At 36.8% G+C, this 27583-nt stretch overlaps 1 protein-coding gene across 10 annotated transcripts in view; it reads right to left on the bottom strand.

Annotated features, from left to right (window-relative positions):
- LOC131684722 (mucin-5AC) overlaps positions 1 to 27583 on the bottom strand; it is a 768934-nt gene that overhangs the window by 9216 nt on the left and 732135 nt on the right. Inside the window, exon 5 of one of the 10 annotated variants that reach the window (XM_058967840.1) lies at positions 4003 to 5268. The exons of the other annotated variants lie outside the window; for them this stretch is intronic. Coding sequence (XP_058823823.1) covers positions 5042 to 5268 — 227 coding nt within the window. The 3' untranslated portion in view covers positions 4003 to 5041. Of the gene's footprint in view, positions 1 to 4002; positions 5269 to 27583 lie in introns of those variants that run through there. 10 annotated transcript variants of the gene reach the window in all.

The raw sequence follows: 27583 nt of genomic DNA, 5'->3' as shown, positions 1-27583 counted from the left end.
CGTATATACCCCTAAAATCAAAATTTTCCAACATTATATTAAACTACTCAAAAAATAAAGAAACCTTTCCGAAGACATCAAAGTGCCATAACCAATAGTTTCGTCGCAAATATCAATGTCCGGCTTTTTTGATTCCGTCCCACTGTGCGCCACAGCAAATAAAATACATGATGCGCCAATCGACAGCTGTGACTAACCGGATTAAGTCTTTGTAACGATTTTTTGGTTTTTAAGGAGTTTCTCCAATAAATATTTCACAGGTAAACATAATTCCTTTGTAAAAAAAATAAAAAATTGACGGTCTGTATTGCCCCGTAGGGAGGTCTGAATTACCCCTACATTTTTAAAGGATTGAAAAACGTAGAGTTTTGCAAATCGTGTCCTATCGCCGCAAGTGATTTGATTAGTTAGATCCGAATAGCCCCGGGCTCCGCTATTTTTATTTAAATCGCTTACCCTGAAAGATGCGGATTTCCCTAGCGATCTTATAAATAGGAAAAAGTGAAACTCGACCAAAGTAGCGTTTCCCGATCAGAATGAAATAACAAGATTACAACAGAACACAATTTTTGTAATATATTGTGTTATAAATTAGGTGTCGTTAGTAGTTAAAATAACAGAAATTTATAACAAGTAATAATGCGAGATATAGTTTTGAAATATTTCTGTTATGTGTTTCTGATCGGGGTACGTCACTTTTGTATCCAAGGGCAGTGTAGTGGCAGCTTTACGAGCTTTAATGGATGCTAGAATACGTTTTTCCCGGTACTTTCGCTTATACAGAAAAGCTTGGTTTTGAGTCCAATGCTGCCAATTTCTTACCAAATCATTAATTTCCGAATTTATCGGCGGAAAAAAACTTAAAATTGTTGAGGGCCTTTGCAAGATAAAACGTTTGTCCAGGAACTTTTCGTCATATTTCGAATTGACCTCGTCCGGTTTTCGACGAGAAAGATCCTGTACACTATTTTTATCTCTTCTCCCACCTAGCACAAATTTATAAACATTGCGCATATTGAGATGCACTTTCACCACTGAAACACGTGTATTTTCTAAACAATTAATTGTCGAAACTTTTCAAATCTAATCACTAGAAAGCATTTTCCCACTTGATAGTGCGAAAGTGTTAAGAAAGAAGGAACAAAGGTACCAATCTAGTAGAACCTTTAAAAAACCCATCAATACGGCAAACTCGTAGGGATATATGTTCAGGAAACATTATTTCTAGAGCGTTTTTTCAAAACGACATATCTACAATGAGTTACTCTCTTTGTTTACTTTCTCTTTCGATTTTTACGGCGTCCCTATTACACTTTTCCCTTATTTTACAGTACAGATCGAAAGACGGTGGTTTTACCTAGCATATTATGCAAAGAGTTGAGGGATAAATGTTAAAGCGACCGAATTATTAACAGAAGAGAAAGTAAACAAAGAGAGTAACTCATTGCAGATATGTCTTTTTGAAAAAACGCTCAAGATTTTAGTTTTAAAGTAAGTATCCGCACTTTACTGCTTCTGTGACTCACATAAAAAACATTCTAACTGTTAAGCGATTTTTACGCAACACTTAGTATACTACCTATGATCGCATATCAGTCCCATAAAGATAGGAAATCCCATAGAAAACGGAACAATTATGCGATCATGGGTAGTATATACATGTAAACTCAAATGAAAATACAATGTGATTTTACTAAAATCTACATAATAAATAAGGGGTCTGGATTCTGAGTGAAGTCTACCGCGCTGGGTTAGGAATCCGTGTCAATTCATCGGTGCAAAATGTTCATTGATTACATTGAAGTTTTCGTGCAGTAAGATAGATCAATTATCATTTTAGTCTAGTTATAAGTCTAGTTCTAGCTCTAGGGCCTAACTGAAAAATGTAAACAATTCGAATTTTTGTTTGTAATTCAAAACTAAACCATTCTAGCCAAACATAACGCAACAATTGATTATTGCGAGTTTTAATATCTATTTTATTACAATTTTTAAAAGAGCTTTATTGATTGTTATATTATAATTATAAAAAGGCTTTATATACACTAATTAAATAATTTTAACTGATTTAAAACAGTTGAACTAGCAATAAACTGATTATAAAGGAATTTAATATTATAACTCCTCGTTGAATTAATCGAAAGTCTATTTTTCCATAATTTCCATGCAGGACCAATACAATTTTCTATTGTCAAAAAGGCCAAGTATTTGCTCGTATGAGTTATACAAGTAGAAATAATATGCGTAAACAAAAGGAAAAAAATGTACTACTTTTTTAACTTTAAATGAAGTTCGTTTACAATTTTCTCAGTGTTTACATTGTGCAGTTAGTCCCATTTAAAATGTTTGACGATGTGAATGCAGCCCCAGTCTGAACCAGGGAAGTTGAACTACACACCTAGAAAAAATAGTGTAAATTTACGTCTCCTGACCCTGACATATACGAGCATAAAAAATGATTTAGTTTTACGTTTGATTTTAATTTTACATGACGTTGAATTTCGTAAATCATGTACTTTTACTCCTCATACAGCGTTTGTTCTGAATGGTAGGAAGTGTAATTTTATGTCATTGCGCATGTAATGTATATGTTTCATGTAAAATTAAACGGAACACGGTAATGTTCTGTCATTTCGTAAATTACGGTTTGTTGAATTGTGTCATGTTTGCGTCAACGATAAAATTCAGATTTTTTTGGTGTGTAGTCGCAAAGGTTTTTGTGATGTCAGGAATGCTTGGGAAAATTCACATTTACTTTCCTCTCATTTGTTTTGTTCCCAAAACAACTGCAGAATTGTATTTATGCACAGAATTATCAACAGAAATCGGTTTCTTTTTAATTTAGCTACACATGTAGGTAAACAAAAAACGTCGCCTGATGGACAGCGAAAGGCAATTGTTGTAATTATTTTTATACAGCCAGTATTTGGGCATACGACATGCAGTTTGGACTCAAGGTCCAAACCGATGTACATTGCTAATAGCATCAGTACCGTCTTTACGCATGGGCACACTGGGCCCAGGCCAGGGGCCCTGGGATTTCTGGGGCCCGCGATGAGGATAGGCGTATAAAATCATGCAGAATGTCTGCACTAATGGCGACATGAAAACTTTAAAGGAAAAGAGCGGCCCAATCTATGTTCCAAAAAATATTTCGATTAGCATTCTTGGTTTAATATACTGATCACCAGCAGAATATTCTTCAGCTGCTGATTTCAGTTTCGGTTAAAACAGATTAATGTCAAACGCAAAGATAATCTATGAGTCACGGCGACATATACTCGACCAACGAAAGAATCGTTATTCCTTATCCTACAGCAAGAACCGCGAGGCTTGAAAAAGAATCATCCTGATTCTAAATCATCTGAAGGGATTCGCCAACACAGTATGAATTGATTTCAAAGCTATCTTCTCGCGCAGTGGAATGTTTATTGAAATATAACCTTTCTGAAGCCATAATATATCCAGTTTCATCACATCAGGAACGTGGTACTCCTCACGTTTAATACGTTGAGAACCCCGCAGTTTAAAAATAGAGATCAATAAAAATTGATAGATTCATTTAAAGACATCTTCGTGTTGAAATCGTAACCAATGCATACTTTTAACAGTTGGCATACCGTTACTTGGTTTTCGTAGATTGTCATAGTGTTATATTAGCCCCATTATAATACATGGTCAAACGAAACAGACAAACGAATCCTCGGTACATGCGCACGCAAGTAAAACGCATCAATCTGAGTGGTATTGATGTAGTTTATATCACGTGCACTTCTAGTATATCAGATACATTTTAGTTTTACAACAAAAAATTGTCCACGAAATTATTGCACTGCGTAGAAACCGTGGCCAAAAATTAATTCGATATCCGATATAGTAAAAAGATTCATTTTGAGATATGTAATATTCAAAAACAGTTTTGAATGGTAGTCATTCACTAGTATCTGTAACTTCTCTCCCAGCTAGCTTTTACCTTAATTATATTTTCATTTCATTCATCTTTCGATTTACTGAAGTTCCGGGCAGTTTGGTGCATTGCAGCATTTGGGCACAAAATATATTTTGATGACTCTATACAATTCTAGCATTGACTTTGCATAACGGCACGACGTCAAATCAGGCCAAAACACTGGAGAACCACAGCCTTGTCTAAAAGAGGTAGTCGACGTTTGTGAAGGCACTCTTTGTGGTATGTGCCCTGGTTCATGATCCCGGTTGTGACATAAAACTAACCTCGTTTGCCGCAACTGCCATTTGCTTGCCAGACCAAAAAATCCTGAACAATATTGAATTGTACTGTATCTCTGGCGGTAAATATCAGTCACACTCGAAACTGGCGTTCACTGTCCCGAGTCGTTTCTAATGTAGTACTACGATATGAATGTAAACAGTGAGCGGCCCTCGAATTACTGGTCCGCTCAGCATAGGTAAAAGGTTCTGTAATTTCTCCCGAAATGTGAATGAGAGTGAGTGGTTGGTTGGAGTTCCATCGAATGAACTGTAAGATGAGTCGTTGAGCACCCACCGGATCCAGTCGTGGTTGGAGCCGAGCTACTTTTGGCGGGTGGTCGCTCCACTTTTGAGATAACCCTGTCTGCGACCTTTAACCACAGAATAAGCTATAGTGGAGGGGAAAATATTTGTCTCTGGGTGTTGAAAGCCATTTGGCAGGACCCGCCTCTATGCCTCTACAGGTAATTTATTGCGTAGTGTAAGCCTACTTTGCTGGGCTCGGAAGATTAAATTTTATCATGTAGGAAAGGATAAAATAATTTACTAAATGATGGTTCAGGAGATGATAAATATTATGGGATAAGTTTAAGGTTTTTAGCTTACGCGGTATTAAAACTAATTACCCAGTTAATAAACCTATATTGGAATGCTCGAGCTGTGGTAAAACTGCCATTCTACGAGATTTTGTTTCTGGTGTTCAAAAAGAAGCGTAGGTGAAGAATGTTGGAGAATAATTTAGATTTGGCTTACACAACCATTAGAAACATTGACTGAGAACTTCTTAATGAGACATTTAACACGTGCAACATCAAACAAATGACTCACTACCCCTAGCCGACCCACTGCGCAGGGTGAGAAAGCTTCCGAAGACTTTCTCCCCTGTCGAGCTAAGATCAGCCACTACTACTGCTGACTGCAGCAGGCGATGCCTATTGGAAGCTGCCAGTCGTTGACGTCGTCGTACCCGCCATTGCTCATTAGCACCGGTATCACCCGCTGTGGCCAAGACGTTCCGTCGCACTGGTCGCCTGGGTTCTGATTTGGGCAGTTGGTGCGAACGCACGTCCCATCAGCATCACCGTGAGAAAAAAAACGCACAAAGAGAAAAAGTGTCAATTAACAGAACTGAAGGTGAAAATAAAGATGAAATGAAATTCAACTTCTACCGATGGTTGGAGGACGGTTGGAGAGCGTGACAACAGGTTTACGCGTGATGATCGTGGAGGGTCTCAAGCTTAACTCAAGCGTGGCTCTACTCGTGACGTACTAAGCGACGATGCGTGTCAGGAGTGAGTTAGTTGTTATCCTAAACAGTAAGAAAAACAAACAATTGGACATCCTCTATCCGTCGGTGAAGGTCATGGACTCCGGGGAGGACGTTCCGAGCGAATACGTTGAACGGTTTGCTTTTCTACGGCAGCGTGTTTGTAACCGAAAAGCTGCTTATGCTGATTTCATTTTTTGTTCCGATTAAGAGTAGTTTTGGTCCAATGCTTCATTATTCATGAAAATGGCGGTTTCGAGCGAACGGACCATGACCCAGATCGAAAACAGAAATCAGTGTAAAATGAGGTGTTGAACACTAAAAATAGAATCGTTTATATCTAAGTTCAGCAAATGGTTAGATTATTGTTTTAGGTACACAACAATCCTTAATCCTGCCCTGAAGCCTAGTCCGTACACGGAAAGATGATCTATAAAAAATCAATGGTTTGTTAAAATTTGATTTTGCCAGATCGATGCCCTTAATAAATAAAAAATCGATGTTGTCAAACAATCCTAAAAGATCCGACGAAAATATACACGAAATATTTTTGTTCGACGAACGAAAACTGAAATCGTTTGACTAATGATATATTCGCGCTAAATACAAACATTTAGTACAATAACGAAGCATTTCGTTTCAATAACAAAAATTAGTTTTCGACGATAAATTTCGTGCACCGTACACTAAATATTTAAGATTCCGAAAATTTTCGTTCTTCAAGTCGAATTTTTTTCAGCTCGTGAAATGAAAGAAACCAACTATTTATAATGCACGAAAAGAATTCGTGCATTGTATAATCATTTTCGTTCCTTTTATGAATTTATTTTATCAGTGTGGTGTAGTTGGTAAATCGGTTGCCTTGTACGCAGCTCACCGAGTCTGATTCTCAACATGGGTAAGAGATTTTTCTAACCAGAAAAAAGGTTGAAATCTTTCTCGCTGAAATAAAAAACATTGAGTGTGGATGGGAATGTACCCTCATCGCTACATTATTTTGACATAAAGCATGACATTTTAATTGTTAGCCATACGAGAATTACATCAAATTGAGATTTTTTTATTTCGCTATCTTATTACGGTTTAAGATAATTTGTATGTTAATAGTGCCTCGGAATTCGAGCCAAATAGTTTAATGAGTGCGAAGAAAAGTGAAAGTGAAAGTTTGGGATGCTCTGGACTTATCTGTTCAGGGTTGCATGTTTACGATTAGATGAATCTATGTGTTTTTACTACCACTTACGTTGGAAAATTTCATTAAACAACATAGCACCTTTTTAGGGCGTACTTCCATGTTTGCTGTTGAACACCACGTTACGCTTTATATTGGGCATGAATATTCCATCGAATAAGCAGCGAAACGACCCTTCGGAAGGAAGCGGACAGAACCAGTTCCAAGCGAACTCAATTCATAGCTGAATGACCATTGAAATGCGCTCCACACGGATGCACTGAGACCAACGGTCTGTTTGGTTAATTGTAAGTTATAGTACATGCTGCCACCACCGGCACTCTTGTTCCTACAAGCAGACTAGAAACATAGAAAAGAGGGAAAAAAGGCAACGACACGTGTAACAGCAACCTAATGAATGGCACGGTATTTCACGCACTGTTGGTGCAAACAGCAAAACGCATGAAATTGTAGTTGTTTCCGAATTGTATATCTACGAGTTGGAAGCCAATAGGTACAGTTGGTTGGAGTGAGGTTATTTAAACATCTAACACAATCATAGGTTTTCACTAATTTCAAATTATATCAACTAGCCGAAAAATGGATCACTTCGTTAACTGTCCGCCATTTGTTACCAAAGTTTATATAAAATGAGCCCGCCATTCGGGCTATGATGAGGGCAGTTGGTTTTGATAAAGAGTTCGAGAAGGTCCAGGTTGGGTCCTTTTTCATAAACTTAAACCCGATAATCACTAACACAAAGTTAAATTTAATTATATACTCGCAAAATTTCCTCAATGCGTAATACATAGACTGCAGACACTGCTGCAAATCATTGGTTCTAATCCTGAGATCAGTACATTGTAGAGTTCATTTTCTATCTGCGAGATGTTAACTCTGAACGCACAAGGCTTAGATACAAAATTTGTTATCAAGAATGCTTATAACGATCGCACCGGTTGCGTACAGGACAATAAAAGCCTTGTCAGAGAGTCATTATTTCTGTTACTGCTGTGAGAATTGAATGCAGCGACGTACGTGAAAATCAAAAGCAATCTGTACTTCAACTCTAAATCAATCTAATTGCGAAGTTGAATCGTTCGATGTGAAAATGGCGGTTGAATCAATAGAAGTATACAGTTTCATCATACAAGGAATGTGGTATTAATCAGTAACGTAGTAACGTGACGTTATAAATAACTTAAAAAAATAAAAAAATTGCCTTAAAACATGTCGCTGGGTATGAAAACGTCATAAATCCTCATGTATATGAACACCACTGGTGTGCGTAGCCAGAAATTGAGGGGGGGGGGGTGTTTGGTATAATTTGTCGAATTTCTCAGATTAGGCTCAAACATCCTACAAATTCGAATAGTAAATACAGAATTGCTCTTTAAAATAAATGGGTTAAGTAGTTTTTAAATGGCACACCGCAAACCGTATTTTTTTCCAGAAACGTTCTACAAAAATCTACGTGATCGAGTCGCTTGTCGATTATTTTTCATAGAAAAATTACAGGAAGTTATTAAAATGATACATGTACAAAAGTTTTGACCAATTCTCTTCACCCAAATTTCTAAAAAATCACAAAAAAGTGTTTTTTTACACTGGAGCCCTTACCCCTCCTTTAATCGTCGATTTATTTTGCGGTCTTCGAGACTTCAGATAATCATAAAGCTCATAGAATTCATATCCACAATATACAAAATGTTGCACTGACAGGATTCAACGGTACAATATCTACAGACACCTTGTTTTATTTCGATTATAGAAGTTTTAACCATAGGATTCGCCTCTTTTTCGGTTTAGCAAAAGCTCTTAAAAAATCAGTAACCCTATGTGCTGTGTTGGAACTCGCACCCAAGCCTTGTACGAAGAGGCAATTGATTTACCAACTGCGCTATGTCCACCTCTTAACAGAAACCTTTGTTATAATTTCCAACATAAAATGTTGTAATGATGTTAGCGTTGCGTTGCGTTAGCACGGTATACTTCGTAGATTGCAGACTGACGACTCTCATTTCCACCCAGACTACTTGAGAAGCAAAGTTTAGGAATAATAATAGATCCAGTCCAAGCGAGAATTTCCCCTGAGAACCTTCACTGCGGGCCACGACCATCTTTACCGTAATTTGGGATACGAGAAAGGAAGTGTTGATGTGGTACTTACTTAACGGAAGGCCACGACTTAGTGACATTCCCTAATGTACCACGGATTGGGTAGTGGATGTGTTGTTAGCAGTGGCGGATCCAGGGGAGGGTCTTGGGGGTCCGGACCCCCCCCCCCGAAATTTTTTAACTTCTTGAGAAATTTTAAAATAGTTTCTATTTTAAATTCGTTCTAAACTCAAAATCATTCCAAACCAAATCCGATCACCAAAACTGATTTTAATTAAATGAGGCTATTACATATCACGTATTGTACAATGAACATTTCAAAATCGAAATTTCGGACCCCCTCCGAAATTTTTTTCTGGATCCGCTCCTGGTTGTTAGTCAGGATTCGCCTCAAGCAAGCGATGTGACTGAGAATATATTTTCGTGCAGAAAAAGTTTGAATAGTTTATTGACTGTAGGATACTTAAATGTTCTAGATGTGAAGGCGTTTAAACCCTGGGTAACCGGTTATCGAGAGTTGTTTCACATATTAACTTGAATTCCGGACAGCCGGCTGTCGTGAGTGTTGTCGACAATATAAAATGGACCATAAACAATGAGTTTAAAAGTGGTATTGTGGACAATTAATAAATTACGACGGCGCCAGTGGTCGAGTGGTAAGTGCGACCGCCGGCGCCGTCGTAATGTATTACTTTTCGACGTTGAGATTTTTCTGAGGTGAAAAAAGTCTGAGGTCATGGCTTCTTTCGGAAGGGAAGTAAAGCCGTTGGTCCCCTGTCCATGAGTTTGATTGGTCGATATTTAGTTACTAACAAATATCCTCCTACCGTGATACTTGTGGAGTGCGCTGATTCCCTGTGCAACTTCAGCTAGTCAAGACTGATAACGGAGTAGTAGCCATGGGTGGTCGCACAAAGGTTGCTTTTGAATTGTTCTTGCGGATTGTCAATTCTCAGACAAGACCATGCGTATTCCCCACGCGCATTAAAGACCCAGTGGATTCGTTGCCTAGTTGGTCAAATAAACACCAAACAAACAAATAAATTAGTTTCATCAGTCTAAAGAAATGTCAGCTCGATTGGTATCAACCGACGTATACATGTTCGCATACAATGCCATCAAATAAAAGAACATTTAAAGTTACATACGGGACTCGAACCCAGGTGCGCTACGTACAAGGCAATCGATTTACCAACTACGCTACGCCCACCCCAGACAAAATATGTGTAATTCAGAATATAACGACATGAAGACTGCTTAATTATTTGCATTAAAAAAAGATCGGAAAAAATTGTTGCATAACCAAAGCGGTTCATTTTCAATGATAGCACTGCATATGAATCACTTTACAAAAATAGGTGATAAAGGACGCGGATGAAAATAGCTGACAACCGCCGAACCCTTATTGTATCTGAAATGTTGCAATGATGTTAGAGTCAAAAACTAAGTGAACATTGAAGATAATGCATATCTGTCTTTAGAAACACCCGAAGTTTCCTTCTTCAAGATGTGATGGAGGATTTTATCAAAGGCATTCTCAACGAAGCCACGTAGTAAGAATGCTGTTGGAACACACCGTTTCTTCTTTTGTGATCCTTAATCTGGATCTACCTATTCTCAGACCGCGCTGAGTACTTATGACAATCAGTCTCCCACGTGTCAATACTGTAATAAATCTGCACTTTACGAAAAATTCTACGCGGTGGTACCGACAACCTGCTAAATCAGCGATATCATGATTCAGCGCTTTAACATGCGGTCGGAGTTTTTAGAATAAATTCGAGTGAATGCCATTTGAAAACAAAACGTTGATTGGAAATTTCTGGTACTTCGTTTTATTCATAAACTGTCGCAAAATACATTCACAGCGTCCCAAATGGACCGTGATCTTTGATTTTACTTAGTGTGCGATGAATATATCCTATTAAATTCTGGACAGTTATTAAGTCGATTTCTTGCAATCTTCGCTGGAATTGATAAATCAATTGCTGCTCAATTGGTGCTTTCCAACCTTTGCTGTACATCATACGTTTGATAACAGTTCAAACATTTTCCATTCTACGTGATTTTGACACGTTAGGAAGGCGTTCTGCGGCAAACAAAGCGAACGGCGACTATAGAGAATTTGATGACGCAGCCACGAAAAGCCCGGCAATTCAGATTCAGTCAGAATATCGATCGGAACACCCTTAACGATGAGGTAACCATGTAGCGAATGCCGAATAAAATAATAAAAACCCGCAACAATCTATTTGTAACATTTTGAGCTTCTGTTTCAATAGGTTTCGCAGTCGGGTCTCAGCGAACAGGACAATGGCACGGATAGCACAACATTCTTACTGATATTGAGATTCTTTGCGGGATGGGTATTTAACATACGATTTCTGGCTACCAGCGCCTTAACCTCTGCACCGACACACGCTGGTGTGTAAAATTTAATAGATTTAGATTTAAACGTCTCAATTTTTTCGGCTAATGAGGATTTTTGCCGTAACCAACGTTCGTAATGAAATCGGTACTGCATTTATTACATGGTGAAACTGGATACAGATAACCACCGAACAAAGCCATATTTTTCCTCTAAAGAAATATTCCACTTAGCGGATAGAAAAACACGCTGAATCACCCAATATCAACTACAACTGTGCCACCAACTCTATGTGCACTTATTCAAAAAATAAATTCTGCATCGAACTCTTAAAGAGTTCAGCTTATATAGAAAGTGTGTTCCTATTGATAATATTTCTAAACAAAAAGTTTCAAATTGATCTGGTGCTGTAAGAAAATTCTTACAAATAAAGGGTTTTGAGTAGACTGAGGATCGTATGTTCCCGAATTCCGAAAATCCTTATGATGTGAAAATAAAAGGGTTTCAAAATGTTTATTAGTCTATGTAATACAAATAAATGTTACAATATTTAATTTCATTTCACCACTATTACAATTTTTCCGTTTTAAATTATTTTGTTTTTGAGAGGTTTTAACAGTTTTTTGAGTGGAGATATATTTACCTGTCATAAATTCAATTCGTTTCCCAAATTTACGTTGTATAAAACCATCTTTGCGCGGCAAAAGCACAAAACTTATAACTTACGGAATTTGCGTTTCGACTTCGTCTCATCGGAATCCGAAATTTAGTCACCTATCGAATTTAAACATTTTTCTTCTTAATGGAGAAAAATTAGTTTTCACCCAAATTGTTCTCCAATAAGAAGAAAAACAGCATAGTGCATCTTGCATTGGCTGGCAAATCCAAACCAAATGTTTGAATTTCATTAGTTCTCATCAGCTGAAAATGAAAATACTTTGTACTTTAAATCTTTTATTTCCATTGGAAATGTGAGAAAATTTCCTATTAAACGCTTATATGTTTCACGTAATGAGCATAAGTAACTTTTCAGAAATGAAGCAGTTTTATCGAGTTTTTGTTCATTTCTCCAAAACCTAAAAAGTTAATATCATCATTTTAATGATTAAGAATATTTGTCTGAAAAAGCTTCATATTTTGTTCTTTGACGTGATACACTGATCTTTTCTTGTTTCTTGTTTTTGAACTTGGATATCCATGTTCTATTTATTCTTATACTAGCTCTAATTAGAAAAGTAAGCGAATTATCATATTTTGTTTTTGTTTTCAGTGGAATGCTAATAAAAAAAATGTACTAATGTGTTTTAGGTAAGTTGATTTAGTATTTCTTTAGCAGTAGATAGTTTAAAGTTAGTGTTATTATTATCGTTTTCGTTAATTTTCTTAAAAACAGTGAATAACAAACATCACCATTATTATCACCGGAATAATGCATTTCTGCAAGTTCTAAATGTAAACGGAAAGAAAATTGTTCCCAAAATCGTGAATAAAGTGTCATGAATTCTTGAACAATCACGTTTTTACGTTACGAAAACAGGACCATAATCAAAAATCAAGTTTTATAATTAAGTTCAATTTTCCTTCGGTAACGCCTGCATAACGCTTTTATTGGTGGCGATATTTATTTCTGTTTTGTGAATTTCTGTCACGGTTTCCGCCATATCATTATCAAATCGCTCTTCTGTACGTGAACTACTTCACAACTTGATGAAAGTTATTCATATAACCAAAGGTTGACTCGTGATTTTATTCGCAGATTAAGAAGCATTATTTAGAGCCCGACAATACGACGTGAACTGATTCATGATTCATTACGTCTAGTTACATGATCTTGTTTTCTATTTCACTATTTCACGAAACTCGAAACACTATTCATGATTTTTTTCAATCATTGCGAACTATTTCATGGTGCCTAATACATTAGTCAGGTTTCAATACCCGTGCTCGCGAAATAGTTTACATAGTTATAAAATATTATCCATGTATACGTGAACTAGCTCATGATTCCTAGCGAATTGGTCACGATTCACAATTTGTGCTCGTGAAAAAGTTCACAAAACCATAAATTATTATTCATGTATTCGTGAACTGGCTCATAATTCCCAGGATAATAGTCACAACTCACCATTCGGATTCGTGATATAATTTACAAAATCATGAAATAATATTCATCGAAACGTATTGTATTTGTATTAGGTCATTCGACCGTATCGAAACGTGAATTGGATCATGGTTTCTAGTATAGTAGTCACGCCAGACCATACGTACTCGTGGAAAAAAATTCAGTCATAAAATATGACTCATGGATTCGTGAACTGGTTCATGATTCTTAGTACATCATTCACGATTTGGAACATATCCAATTTCATGCAACTTATGAAATTTTTACGTGAAATATTTCACTAAATTTGGATTTTGTTCGTGAATTATCATATAGTTATGCCTGCCTGCTAGCGACTAGTAATAAATGCGAGTAACAGATAAGAAAACTACTAGGACCTCGTTCATCGTTATTCATTTGATAAGGTTCAATGTGGTGTCCTGACAGAAAACGAAAACTGCATTGAGCACCAATAATACATTACAGAGTCACAAATCGTGTTTGTGATTTAGTTAAAAAAAAACAAGATATCGCGAATCAGTCACATTTTTATGATACCGATCATATTGTCAAATTATTCTGAATAAAAAAACCGATCGCAATTAAAAAATAGCATATCACGATAAGGCGAAGAAACTTTACGATTATCATGACAAAATTGCTGATATCATGAATATGAGTCACATTACTCCACGTGTCAAATTCAAAAGTGAGCTCAAGACTAAAATATCACGAAAACGTGCATATAAATTACGAAAATCGTGACTGAGCTCCTGAAATTATAAATATAAGTCACACTACTCATGACTAAAATATCAAAAATCGTGACTAAAATTAGGAAATCGTGAAAACAAATTATTCTACATGGGACTAAAATAATACGATAACGTGAAAAGAAATTACGAAAGTCGTGACTAAGATCCTGAAATTATGATCATAAATCACACTACTCTACCAGAAAAATCCGATACGAAACTCGTGATAAAATAACACGATAAAGTGACTATAATTTACGAAAATCGTGACCAAAGTCCTGAAATCATGAACATAAACCGCGCAACTCTGCGAGAAAAATCCGATAGTAAACTCGTGAATAAAATATTACGATAACTTTATGAGAAATAACGGAAATCGCGATAAAGCTCCTGAAATTGTGAACATTGTTTAACTGTAGGGTGTTTTAGGTGCTATAGTTTATACAAACCAGTGTATCCTCAAATCGTAAACATGTCCAAGGAACAACCACAGTAACCCAACTAAACATAAGAATGTAACGCCATGTACATTTTTAGTGTGAACTAGTTTTTGGAAAACATAAATAGTTTCATGAATACGAGGCTTAGTATACATAATTTCAGGAACTTGGTCACGATTTTCATAAATCGTTCAGTTCAGGAAATCGTCATTTTTGTCTTTAATGAACGGATTTTTTTCCGTTACAGAATATTAAGAGGCAACAAATGAACAATCGCAATGATACATTTGGTTAACTGATAATTAGAACTCCTCTTAAAACACTAATTTTGAATTATTTTACTAATGAAACATCACTTAACCTGTTTAACCTAAAAGATGTTTGCACATACTTCGGTAGGAAAATTTTCTTAGCTTTTCTTTGAAACCTTGGGAATAAATATATAAAGCATATTATCTGGGCTAGTGTTTTTTAGCACTTAAAAGTCGATTACAAAAAAAATTACAATGAAATTATAAAGAAATGAGCAGATATAACAAAATGATGTTGAAGAACAAATTGTGAATCGTCTTGAAACTTAACTTTTGAATAATAGGTATTACTATGTTCATAAATCATTATTTTAAGAAACTTAACAGAAACCTTCATAAAATACACCAACTATTGAATACTTCGTCACTGAAAGGTTACTTCATTCCATTGATTGCAAGGTATGAGGACTGTGGAGTTTAGTGGAAAAATTTCTCAGCTTTCAAATGTAAATACACTCAGGTTTTTTAGGCGGATTTTTACGTGGATTTTGGCGGTTTTAATTTACGTAGATTTTGAAGTTTACGCGGATTTTGAAATATACGCGGATTTTTGAATTTACGCGGTATCCATTAACAAGGTTCCCATAAACGCAGATTCTTAAATTTACGCGGTCTTCATTTACGCAGATTTTGGAATTTATTTGATTACATTGATGTTAAAATTGCTGCCGAGTATGAGTTTTCATCAAAATATTGATCCGATGCACATTTTTTTTTTAAATTATTCAGTAAACATACAGCTATGTTTTTCCGTACAAGATTTTTTTTATTTTGAGAATTGTCAGAGACCAAAAATGCACAGTGTTTTAAAACGTCGTTTTCGTGCTCAAAATTAATAGCGTCTAAACCGTTGACTTTAGAGGTATAGTTTGTTCGGAGAAGTTGTTGTTCTTATGATTGCGCATCCACAGGAGTATACCGTTCAGTGATTAATTCACCTATAAGTGACATACGAAATTTATTTTCCGAACTAATTGAGATAGAGACTTTGTGTTTTCGACAAACTTGTAGAAAATGTTACTACAAAAGAAATTACTGAAGACACTATATATCTAGCTTCAATAGTTTACGAGTTGTGGAACATATTATATGGAAGACCCCTTAAAATTAGTTTTTTTGTGATAACTTTTTTAGACATTCTCGTATCTTCTTCAAATCTTCCACAAAGTTGTTTGCGGTATTGAAACACATATTTTTGCTTAACATAGTTACTTTCTATCTGTTGAATTTAAAAAGATATTCCAAATTTTACGATACTTTTGGGGTAACTTCCACCTTAAATAATTCGTTAAGGAGCAAAAAGGAGCAAACAACATCATAACATACTGAAAGTACTAGCTTTTTGCTTTCATATAATGGTACGATTGTTAGTCGGCGATTTTCCCCGAGTGTTATGTTCAATACAATATGCCATCGCAGTGGTATAAAATGAAATATTCAAGCGCACTGCGACAAACAGCTTCATGTTTATATGGTAAATTGCATAGAACACGGTTGCCTATAACATGCAATGCATATGGTTTGCCTTTCAAAAATCAAATTGCAGTTTTGGATGTGTTTAATAATGTCGATATTTGCATTATAAATTAGATAAATAAATTTATTTTTAGTAATCGTTTTCTACGTCATCTTCAAAGTTTCTTCTTCCGCTAGAAGAGCTTTGGCGTCTTCTAAAAATCGTTTTATACTTTTTTAGCTATCCCCGAGTCTCAGTCACGACAGAATCCACATTGTGAACAGGTGACGTTAATCAAGCTCCATTATAATTGTCACGAAAGACATTAATAAACCTTCTTATGGGATTTTCATATTTTTCCAAGCTTACCAGTATCCACTGATTGCTTAAATTTCACGTGACACACTTCTCGAACGCACGATATGCTACGTTTCGTATTTTGATCTTGATTGTGGTCAAAGTTCTCTTTTCCTTTTTTTGGACATCGATGAATATGTTTTATGCAATTTACCATGAAAAGATGAAGCTGCTTATTGCAGTGCGCTTGAATATTTCATTTTAAACCACTGTGATGGGATATTGTATTGAACATAACACTCGGGGAGAATCGCGTCGACTAACAATCGGGCCATTTTATTAAAGCAAAAAGCTAGCACTTTCAGTATGTTATGATGTTGTTTGCTCCTTTTTGCTAATTAACGAATTATTTAAGGATGAAGTTACCCCAAAAATATCATCAAATTTGGGATATCTTTTTAAATTCAACAGATAGGAAGTAACTATGTTAAGCAAAAATATGTGTTTCGATACCGCAAACAACTTTGTGGAAGATTGCAAGAAGATACGAGAATGTCTAAAAAAGTTATCATGAAAAAACTAATTTTAAGGGGTCTTCCAAATAATATGTCCCATAACTCGTAAACTATTGAAGCTAGATATATAGTGTCTCCAGCAATTTCTTTTGTAGTAACATTTTCTACAACTTTGTCGAAGACACAAAGTCTATCTTAATTAGTTCGGAAAATAAATTTCGTATGTCACTTATAGGTGAATTAATCACTGAACGGTGTACTCCTGTGGATGCGCAATCATAAGAACAACAACTTCTCCGAACAAACTATACCTCTAAAGGTAACGGTTTAGACGCTATTAATTTTGAGCACGAAAACGACGTTTTAAAACACTGTGAAATGGAACAAAATAAAATTTCGAATTTTTTTGTAATAATGGTTTTAACCTTTAACCTTAAGTTAGAAGAAAAATATTTAGAAAAAATTTCAACCCTATGTCCGGGGTTTACAAATCGAACCCAGGTGAGCTGCTTACAAGGCATTGGTAAATTTGTCATTGAAAAACACAACGATATGTTCATTGAACAATTAAAAAAATGTTGAAAACGGACCAATACTTTTAAAAAAAAAGTCTTGCTCGGCAGCAGTTTTAACATCAAAGCAATCAATGACGTTTCAAAATCGCCATTTTTTATCGTAAACAATAATAGCCAAAACATGTAGCTTAAAACTAGCTAGCTGTTATCCTCAATCATGCCTCGAGAGATTGTTAACCATGAGCAAAACACCCCCACAAATTCTATTATTCGCAAAATTAAAATTTTCATCATAAGACAAATAATTTCGCATTTCTTACATAGTATATACTTCATTCGAAAGCTAAGAGAAAAGCGTATATAAAATATACACTTTTTCCTTAGTTTTAGAATGAAGTTATTGAAGTTTTCATATCTGAGATAAATTTTTGTATTTTATTTATTTATTACTATGTTAGCGATTGAAAGCTTCTTACTTTTTACAAATGGAACGGAATCTCAGAACAAAAACTTCTCGATTGAAATATTTATTTAATTCATTCATTAGCGTCGAAAAAAAATTATTGCAATTTAGAATGTCCTATACAAAATTTTCATTAATCCGTATGTCTTTTTCGCACCACGTATTATTTAAACACAAAAAAAACATCATCTATAAATAATTTTTGTAAACATTATTCTCAATCCTCGATAAGAAAGTACAACACATTTTTGTACCAGTTTTTTTTCTTTTGAATGTTAATAAATTGGATACAATCAAAAGAGAACGTTATTTTTTTTACATTCCAATGAATTCGAACTTTCTGGGAGTGTCTAATCCCATTTGAAAGCAATGTAATCTATTAACGATGACCCGTGTTGTTTCTGTTTGTTGGTGTGTTCCCTGGTCCAACCTGCGGAGGCGGGTGTTCGCACATTTTTTCGTTGCGTGACTATGCTACCGGCACCAATCGTTCAATTACTGTATGACCACAGCGCAGCAGATACACGCAGTTTTCTCTGCGTTCATTCCATCGAAAGGAAAATTAAAAAGGGAGATCAGCAGAATCGAACAAATTGTCTAGCTATAACTGGTGGTCTTCTCTTGTGTTGGCGCTGTCCGAAGACGTTCGCATTGCGATTGGAATTTTGCGTGCTTCTGCTGACGATGTTTCCAACTGTTTTCACAGCCCATCAAGAAATGTGTTGCCAACATCGGTCGCACCGCTCTGAAATGGAAACGAAACGCGCAATAATGGCCGCTCCGGTTGGTAGACGGTTTGCCATTTACAAAAATGATTCACTTTCACGTGCAGTTTGCGTTTGGAGGTGTTACGAATTAGGCTAGTGTTGTCTCGGACAGCTAGGCGGCGCGGCGTGCGGTCCGAAGAACAGTCAACATAAATTTACACGTCCCGCACTCTCTTCGAATGTAGTGAAACGGTCTCAATCGACTCGCATGCAAAAGGTATCACACACCATAAACATACAACGCATCATTTGTCGTTTGCCACATGAAAGCGATAGGGTAAGAGTGTATGTAGCCGATAAACGACTACCTTTTCGATGTTCAGGAAAATCGAAAAATCTTGTGGTTGAGGATCGGGGAGGTTGTAAAACGGTAGCAGATACACTGTAACCAAACACAATGTGGTAGCGGATCGATTTCATAGGCGAATATGATAAGCCGGAACAATTTAATGACTGTTCGTGACTGTGAAGTATTTGCGAACGTCGAACGGGGAAACGAGTGACTTTAAGGTTCAAATTACCTTTTTTAAGCATGTGTTAGAATTGAACGCTTGGTAGTGTGCGTAGAAAAATTTGTGTTCAGCTTTGCCACCGGATTATCCATTTAAACCTTTTTAAAACTCTAAAAGAAGAATATCAGTCGATTTATTAGATCATCACGATTCAATTCATGCAAAATACCTGCTGGAAAAACCATCGGCTTAGCTAAATGGTGCTTTTGAAAAAGTGGCTGTGGTTTTTTCATTGCGCAGTTGTGTTGCGTACCCCAGCTCGGTGTGGTAGTGTGATAAAAAATCACAGCCACTTTTTCAAAAGCACCATCCAGCTAAGCCGATGGTTTTTCCAGCAGGTATTTTGCATGAATTGAATCGTGATGATCTAATAAATCGACTGATATTCTTCTTTTGGAGTTTTGAAAAGGTTTAAATGGATAATCTGGTGGCAAAGCTGAACACAATTTTTCTTACGCATACTACCAAGCCTTGAGGTAACTTGAGCCTTAATGTGGTTTATGTGGGCTTTGGTTGATTGAACAGTTGTTAGAAGACATAATGGGTCCTTTTTGAAAATCATTTTGGACTACTTTGACAAGATTAATGAAGTCACGACTCTAGTATTTGCGTCTGAAATGGCCTCAATATAGTTTGGATGACCCAATGAAAGTTGAATATATTGCGAAAACCATTTCCATCCCAATTAATTACTCCACCAACCAAGTCGTCTTCTTGACGTGGGCTGGGAAATATGTTGTATCATAGGAAGTTTATTGCAAAGCACTAATTGAATTCTCACATGAATCAAAAAATCGTAACAAAGTTTAGATGTGTTTTTCTCCAAAGCGAAACTGAATGGGAATAAGTATAAGTAAATCGTGATTCGTCGGTTTGCGAAGTTTTTTTTGTTTGGCGAATGGCAAGTGAGGGGTTTATGTTTAGTTTTCCTTATTCATGATTGTTATTTTTGCTTCTATTGCCGCTCACTCTATGGGTACCATTTATTTATAGTGCATTTTTCTCCGTTGCCAAAACACGTTTGTCCATGAAGTAATGCTCAAGCTTCTGACACTGAAGCTCTTCTGCGTGGTCATCGAACTTTTTAGTGCTTAAATGGTGGGCAATTTCTTCAAATGTTACCAAAACCATATTTGGAGTGGATTGCTTAATCGAATCGAACAATAATGCTGTTTGCTGTTCAGCGCAGCTCAGCGGTCAATAACGAACCCATTAATGTACTGCTGCACAGTTGAAGATCATAATATGAGACTTCGTGATGATGTTTTTGTTCTCATGGCATACTGAATCATAGTATTGCACCGAATTGGGAAGTGGATCACAATACATCAAGCAATTTTACCTCTGAAGCGAGGCGGATCTCTTACTAGCTTTTGACGCATAACTTTGCTCCATTTACAGTTGTACAAATCTGTTCAATCAGCTTTTGAATTTTGAATTTTATGTACTGAATTTATCTCATCAGTAACTAGCACCAACTTGGAGCCAGTTAGCTGATACATCTGAACTAGCATTAATTGGCACGGTTAGACACTAAATCTACACGCAAAACAAAAATCTTTTGCAATAATTGCAAGCGACAATTACTTGCAAATAATATTAGTATCTCTTGCAATTTTGCAGCGTGAGTTTTAATCTGGGTGTGTCCGTTACATTTTTCATTAGCCGTGAAATCGTCCATGTGTTTAGATACGACTTTTATTCACACATAACTAAGCGATAGTATGATCTGATGGATGAAGTATTGGTTAGTAATCTGTTCGTTCGAGCTCGTTTTTTCAATGCCCGCAGTCTTTTTTGTCAAACGCGTATAGATCATTATAATACATATATCGCTAATACATAAGCAAAATTCATTTTTTCTGTTTCATGCATTACATGCAAGGAAGCTTTTTTGCGTTTTTTGCACATTACCTGAGCTCTTGCAATTTGAGCTAACGATCCTTACATCCTGATCAAAATTATTTTAAATGTATTTCGCTTAACAAAATACTTATAAATTAATAACAATTGTATTGGAGCGTTCTGAAAGAAAAATTGTTCGAATCAGTCTACCCTAAAGTGATATTTTATTATGCTCGATTTTAGGCAAAATTAATGAATAATTAAAATTATAAAGATGGCTCTGAAATGAAATCTGTACAGATCAATCCACATAAACGATATGCGCTACTTGTAGTATTGCTCGCAAGATAGCTTCTACAAAAATAACAAAGCTGCAGAGGAGGAAGTTTTTGATTTGAGATATGTTCCTGAGTTAATTTGATTTCTTTGTAGATTGTTAGTGCTTCGGATTGAATTTTCTGACTTTCTTAATCAAACATGAGGCAGCATAATTCCTAAAAGTCCGTCATTGGAGTTCAATAATCCTTTCTGGGCAGCAGGACGATACAAATTGACCTTAAGGTTATCATCTATTTATTGTGTTGTGTTCGATGGTGCTTCGTTCCTCTCGCCATAAAAAAAAATCATCGAGCTAACAAATGTTCGTGATAGTCGACATAGTTGAAGATAATTGATTCATTTTATAGAAAGTTTAAAAAAGTAATATGACGAGATATGTAATATGTTCAAATTGTTAAAAAGATTAATATTTGTACGTATGCACTATGCGTAAAGCTATCAATATTTCAAACTGGCCCAAATTTCAGACACCTTACAAGTTGGAAAGAAAATTCTAAAGCAAATAATAATCTCTGAATATATGCATGCCCCAGCTCGCATTATTATTTGCTGTTACAATTCAAATAGCTAAGAACTTTCAATCAGAGCTTAAAAAAATTGACATCGCTGTATGAACTTGAAAGAAAACAAAATTCAATTCATGCCCGCTGCGATGAATGAAATTTTTTGTTCGTTTCCATCGTCATTCGTTCTCCCGACGCAGCGCTTTCAAGTACGGACATGTTCGGTTTCTGAAGCAAAGTGAATTTTATTTCTATGCTAGCTCTGAGAGGAATTATTGATCAAAAGTGCGCCAGATATAGATTACGCAGTTCACTTATGCTCGAAAATGTAGAAGATGCTAACTTCTGCCTTCAAACTGTCGACATAATAACAAGTGAATGCTATGGTTGGTGAATGAATTTATATTTCCTCTGCACCCAGGCATTCGATTCTGCATGAAATTTCAGTCAGTTGGAAAGTGAATGAATGAGGGAGGCGTTGAAGCTGAATGTCGGTTTCGGTAAATGCAAGCAGAAATAGGTAACTGATTTTGAAATTTCGTAACACTGCTTTCAATGCAAAAAAGGAACCGAAAATATGAATTAATTTCCTTCTGAAAATTAATTAAGTTTAGAAAAAATGTGTTATAGAAAAACAAGGAATATTTTAGAATTCGTCACAACGAAGAATCCTCAACGATTTCTCGAAAAACTAATTTTCTAATATATCTGTTATAATGTTCCCAGTTGATAGATTGAACTACTGTGAAAGAAAGGATTTCTGGGAACTTATTGAATGTGAGGTAATTGTACTGGTTTGCTTAGTAATCCCCATATCGAAAACACTAGCAACAAATTACCTCCCCCCTGATAATGAAAACCTCAAAAACTTTGACATTTGTTACTTTGGATCTATTCGTGTTCATAAATAACATTTGTTGTACTCTCCGTAAAATAATATACGTAAAATATCCGCTCTGTTACCATATCGCATCGACAATATTTCTAGAAATCGTGTAAAAACATGTTAACGTACAAGATTTAGCGCTTCTCTTGTACGTTAACATGTTTTTTCACTATTCAATAAAAAAATAGTCCATCTTTCCTATTCTCAAAAGATATTATTGAGCTATTTAGTCTATCGTTATAGAGGCAGCTGTATGTGTAAGTAAAACTGAACGAATACAAAGCGTATGACACAAGAAAATCAAATAGAGCTTAGACTTTGACCAAATTCAATCTGTGCGTTCTAGAAACTTCTTCTGCATCTATATCGTTTGGTCATTGACGGATGCGTGTAATATAATACTAACATTATACATCCATCGAAATAAGCATCGCTAGTTCATACAGAAAACATCCTCATCAAACTCAAAACACCCAGGTTCGAAGCGCTATATCCACAATAACAATCAGCCAGCATGTATGCAATCATCCCAGCAAACCAGCAATCGTATATGAAAGTTAAAAATAAATTACAAAAATTACCCCTTGCTACCACATACTATCTGAATGCAACTAAGATTTATAATTTGTGACCTGTGATTTCTTAGGTCACAATATCGTCGCTTTGGTCACTGAGCCCAGCTTGTATATATTTGAAAATATTGTTATTTTTTTTTGTCGTATAAATAAATAACAGTGTACGGTCTATCGCGTGTATTTGACGACGCCTGTTCTTTGTTTATACTTTGAAATTATTGTTCGTAAATGTCTAAGTAGAATTTAAACGTCAAACCATTACTACTCCGTGCTCGCATGTTTGAGTCGCGTTTAAGTTCTGCTTAATAGCCCAGGTTGGTGTCAAATGTAGGTTTCGTTATTTACTTGTTCAGAGATTTATTTACTTATTTATTTATTTATATATTTATGTGCTTATTTATTTATTTATTTATTTATTTATATTTGTTATTTATTTTGCTTGTTTATTTATTATTCATTTTGTTATTATATTCGTTATAATTGTTCATTATAAAAAAAAATCAAGGAAACAAGCACCGCACGTTTAGCATGTCAATACATTGTACTAAAATTTGAGCATATTTCGTGACACCAACCGAAACGATAAAATTTTTGTAAATGTCAACCGTTATCGTCCTGTCATGTCATCATCACCGTCATCAAATGCGGGGTGGGATGCGAGGAGGCGCGGTGGGTATATTTTGGAAAACGGACAGGGCAAGGATAAAATCTACCGCGAAAAAGGAATGCGGTCTCTAATAGTTAACCGGCCCGGAGGAGTGAAGACTAGCAGCAGCGAGTCACTAGATACTTGACCGCGCGTTTCCATCGTAAGAAAAGTCTTGTGATATAAGCTGATCCGTAGGATCTTGTTTTCGCCGTTCAGAACCACCACACGAACGTTAAGGTTCTGTCCGGCCAGTCGAGTGGGATAAGTGTGGTTACCGGTTTCTGTGTAGTGTACTAGTACGACGCGAGTGCAAGAACGGTCAGTGATTGGCAATATTTTTACGCCATTGTAGAGGCCAGTACCCAAGTACCGGAGGGTAGGCTCTACTAGACCGAAAACGTTGTAAATCCCACTCGACTTAGTGTTAGACACTCGTGTAGAAGATAAAGTGCGCATTGTACCACTCTCCGGGCCCAAAAGTGAAACGCAGGCCTCCGCTACAAATAGGCCGAGTTGCTGCTTCTTCAGGAGTCCCCCGTCGCTATCGTCCGTACGTTTCTGCACCACCGTCGAAGCCCGAGCCTCATCCAGCCAGCTGCAAGTCGACCAACGTCATCACGGCCGCAACGGTATCGAAAGAAGAAGGTTTTTTTGCGGAATAAAAGTGCAAGTAAAATTATTTTGTTTTTTGTAGCCATTCTGGCTTTTGCTTGAAATTTAAAAATTAATAAAATAGTGTATGGTCTATATATACAAGTTGTGTCGTCCATTTTGTTTATAGTGTAATCCTTTTTGGTACTTGTTTCCGCCGAAAATTAATTACGATTCGCTCAGTGACCATAGTGTGGGAAGAAAAGTCCGCCCAGTGTGAATTTCTCCAGGAGACAACCGTGAAACGACCCTAATAGCTGGTGAGTACAGTGTGGCCCCACCACCACAAGTAAACGTTACGAAACCGATACGTAACAATTGGCGCCCAACGCAAAATAAAAGAAAAAGTGATTTGTTTCCAAGACCAGAAGCAAATCCCTTTTTCGTTGTGTCTCCCGGAGAAATTCAATTCACATTGTTCACTTCATTAATCGCGAAGTCATTGGGTCGATATCCAATCTGGAAGTTGATTCTGAAATTTAATTGTGATTAGTGGAATTGCGAATTGTTGCGAGTGATGAAAAATTGTATATCTGGCACGCCGTCGTTTGCTAGTGCTTGAGTAGAAAAATTGATCGTTTGTTTTGAACATATTTCATACACAGGTAGCATTGATCGGATTGAATTTGACATTCACTAATACCATTACATTTGTTTCTTGTCGGGTTTTTGTTTACTTTTCTAGCGGGTGTTAAAACTATTTGTGGTTTGTGATAAATTTGTTATTTTTTGCCTTTTTATACAATGGCAATGGCACAGCTCACATTCGATCAAGCTAGTGAGTTGATCCAAGGTTGGTATTTTGATATGAGTGTGGAGTTTTTAGCCGACGATGAACTGAATTATGAACTGACTGCCCGTTCTGTCAGTTTGTCTATCGGTCTCGATCGCTCACGAAAACGCAAGTGGCTGCGAGACCAGTTGAAGGTGGAAAGGGATGATCCGTCGGGAAAATGCCCACGAAGAGTAGTGGGTGATCCTACTGTGGAAGTCGAGGTTTGTACGCATAAGTTTACCGAGTTGAAATCGTGTTTGGAACAGGAGGACGATGAGGATAAGAAGGTTTGTTCCACTAGAATGGTACACGTCGGTATGCGTTTAGTGACTGTGTTGAGGGACTCGCGGGGGTCGCCCAACTTGCACAGTCAATTGCAAAATACGGTGGTTGAATTAGCGGAGGTTCTTGAACATTTCTTTCGGGGTTCTGCTTCGTCTTTGCAGAGTGATCAGCAAGAGGGAAATGATATTTTAGCTCTGTTGGATGCAGACAAAGCAGATGAAAATCCTAGACCGAGAGTTTCCGTTCTTAGTCAGGATGACCTTGATTGGATCCATTCGTTGCAAGCGAGAATTACGGATCTAGAAGCCGATTTAGCCCGACGAAGAGAAGTAAAAGATGCTGTAACTCAAACTCTTCCCGATCATGCTCAATTTACTTCATATTCACAACACCCCGATACAAATTTCAGAACATTTCAAAACTATAATTTTCCGCCTATAAAGCCTTCCAATTCATTCGATACTTCATCTAGTTACCATAATTTTCAAAATATCCCAGATCGTACATTACATTCTAACAATATACCAGTTCCCAACAATACATACAATATTCCCTATCACCCGACGAGAACTTCTAATCCTCCTGGAGCAAATCCCGAAATGTACAACCATGCTTCGGCTATCCCATCTTTCCCTAAACGAAATTCACCTCCCATGTATAGTGGTGTTCTACACAATCCGTACCCCGCACCGTACCACAACCGTCACACTCTTCCTGTGTCCAAATGGAACATCACTAAATACAGTGGTGACGATCAAGGGCTGAAGTTAAATGAGTTTTTGGAAATTGTACAGGCTTTATCCCAAGCTGAGCATGTGTCGGAGGTTGAGCTTTTCGAGTCGGCTGTGCATTTATTTGTTGGTTCAGCGCTCAAGTGGTATATGGCACAAAGAACCACTGGTAGATTGATGAATTGGCAGCATTTGGTATTTGAATTAAAACGCACCTACATGCACCCTGATTTGGACGCGTTGATCAAAATGAAAATTTACCAGCGTCGTCAACAAAAACATGAATCTTTCCACGAGTACTATTTCGAAATCGAAAAACTGTTCAGAACCATGAGTGTTCAGATTCCCGATTACGAAAAAGTACAAATTCTACAGCAGAATATGCGAGTAGACTACAAGCGACAAATGACATTTATTCCGATAGTCGACCTTGAAACACTTGTTGCTGCTGGACAGAAATTAGATGCATTAAATTTCTCGGCATACAACAGGGTTTTCGGGACGGACAGGAATGTCCAAGTGGTCGAAAGCTCTGAAAACAATTCGAAGAAAAAAAACAAGAACCAATCCCAGACTCAACAGGTGATAGATCAAACCGCAGCAGTGTCTCAGGTCAACCAAAATAGAAACAATTCACACACATCCACTAATTCGTCTCGTCCCAATCAACTTCTCAACAAAAACAACCAATCCTTACCGAACACCCAAACGAGTCAAAATTCGTCTCAAAATACCGCCCGACCAGACCCGGTCGCGGTGCCATCTGGGTTCAATTCTCGTCCACAGTTCACGTTGGAAGAATTGATAAACACGCACATTCCCCCACCGGCCAATACCTGTTACAATTGCGGGAGGATTGGTCATCACGTAGCGATGTGTAGACAGCCCCGGGGCATATTTTGCAGTACGTGCGGTCTTCGCGGTTTTCCGACTAACTATTGCCCGTTTTGTTTAAAAAACGGATTAAACGCGAACCAAAATCGTCGTTCGCAGACACCCAACGCGTAAGTCAAGACCGTTTTCTTCAACGTACGCCTCCCCCTTACTGGGTACAGGCC

Source organism: Topomyia yanbarensis, chromosome 2, assembly GCF_030247195.1.
Source record: "Topomyia yanbarensis strain Yona2022 chromosome 2, ASM3024719v1, whole genome shotgun sequence".
Lineage (NCBI taxonomy): Eukaryota > Metazoa > Arthropoda > Insecta > Diptera > Culicidae > Topomyia > Topomyia yanbarensis.
Note: the sequence above shows the minus strand (reverse complement) of the source record. Positions and strands in the feature narration are given on the sequence as shown.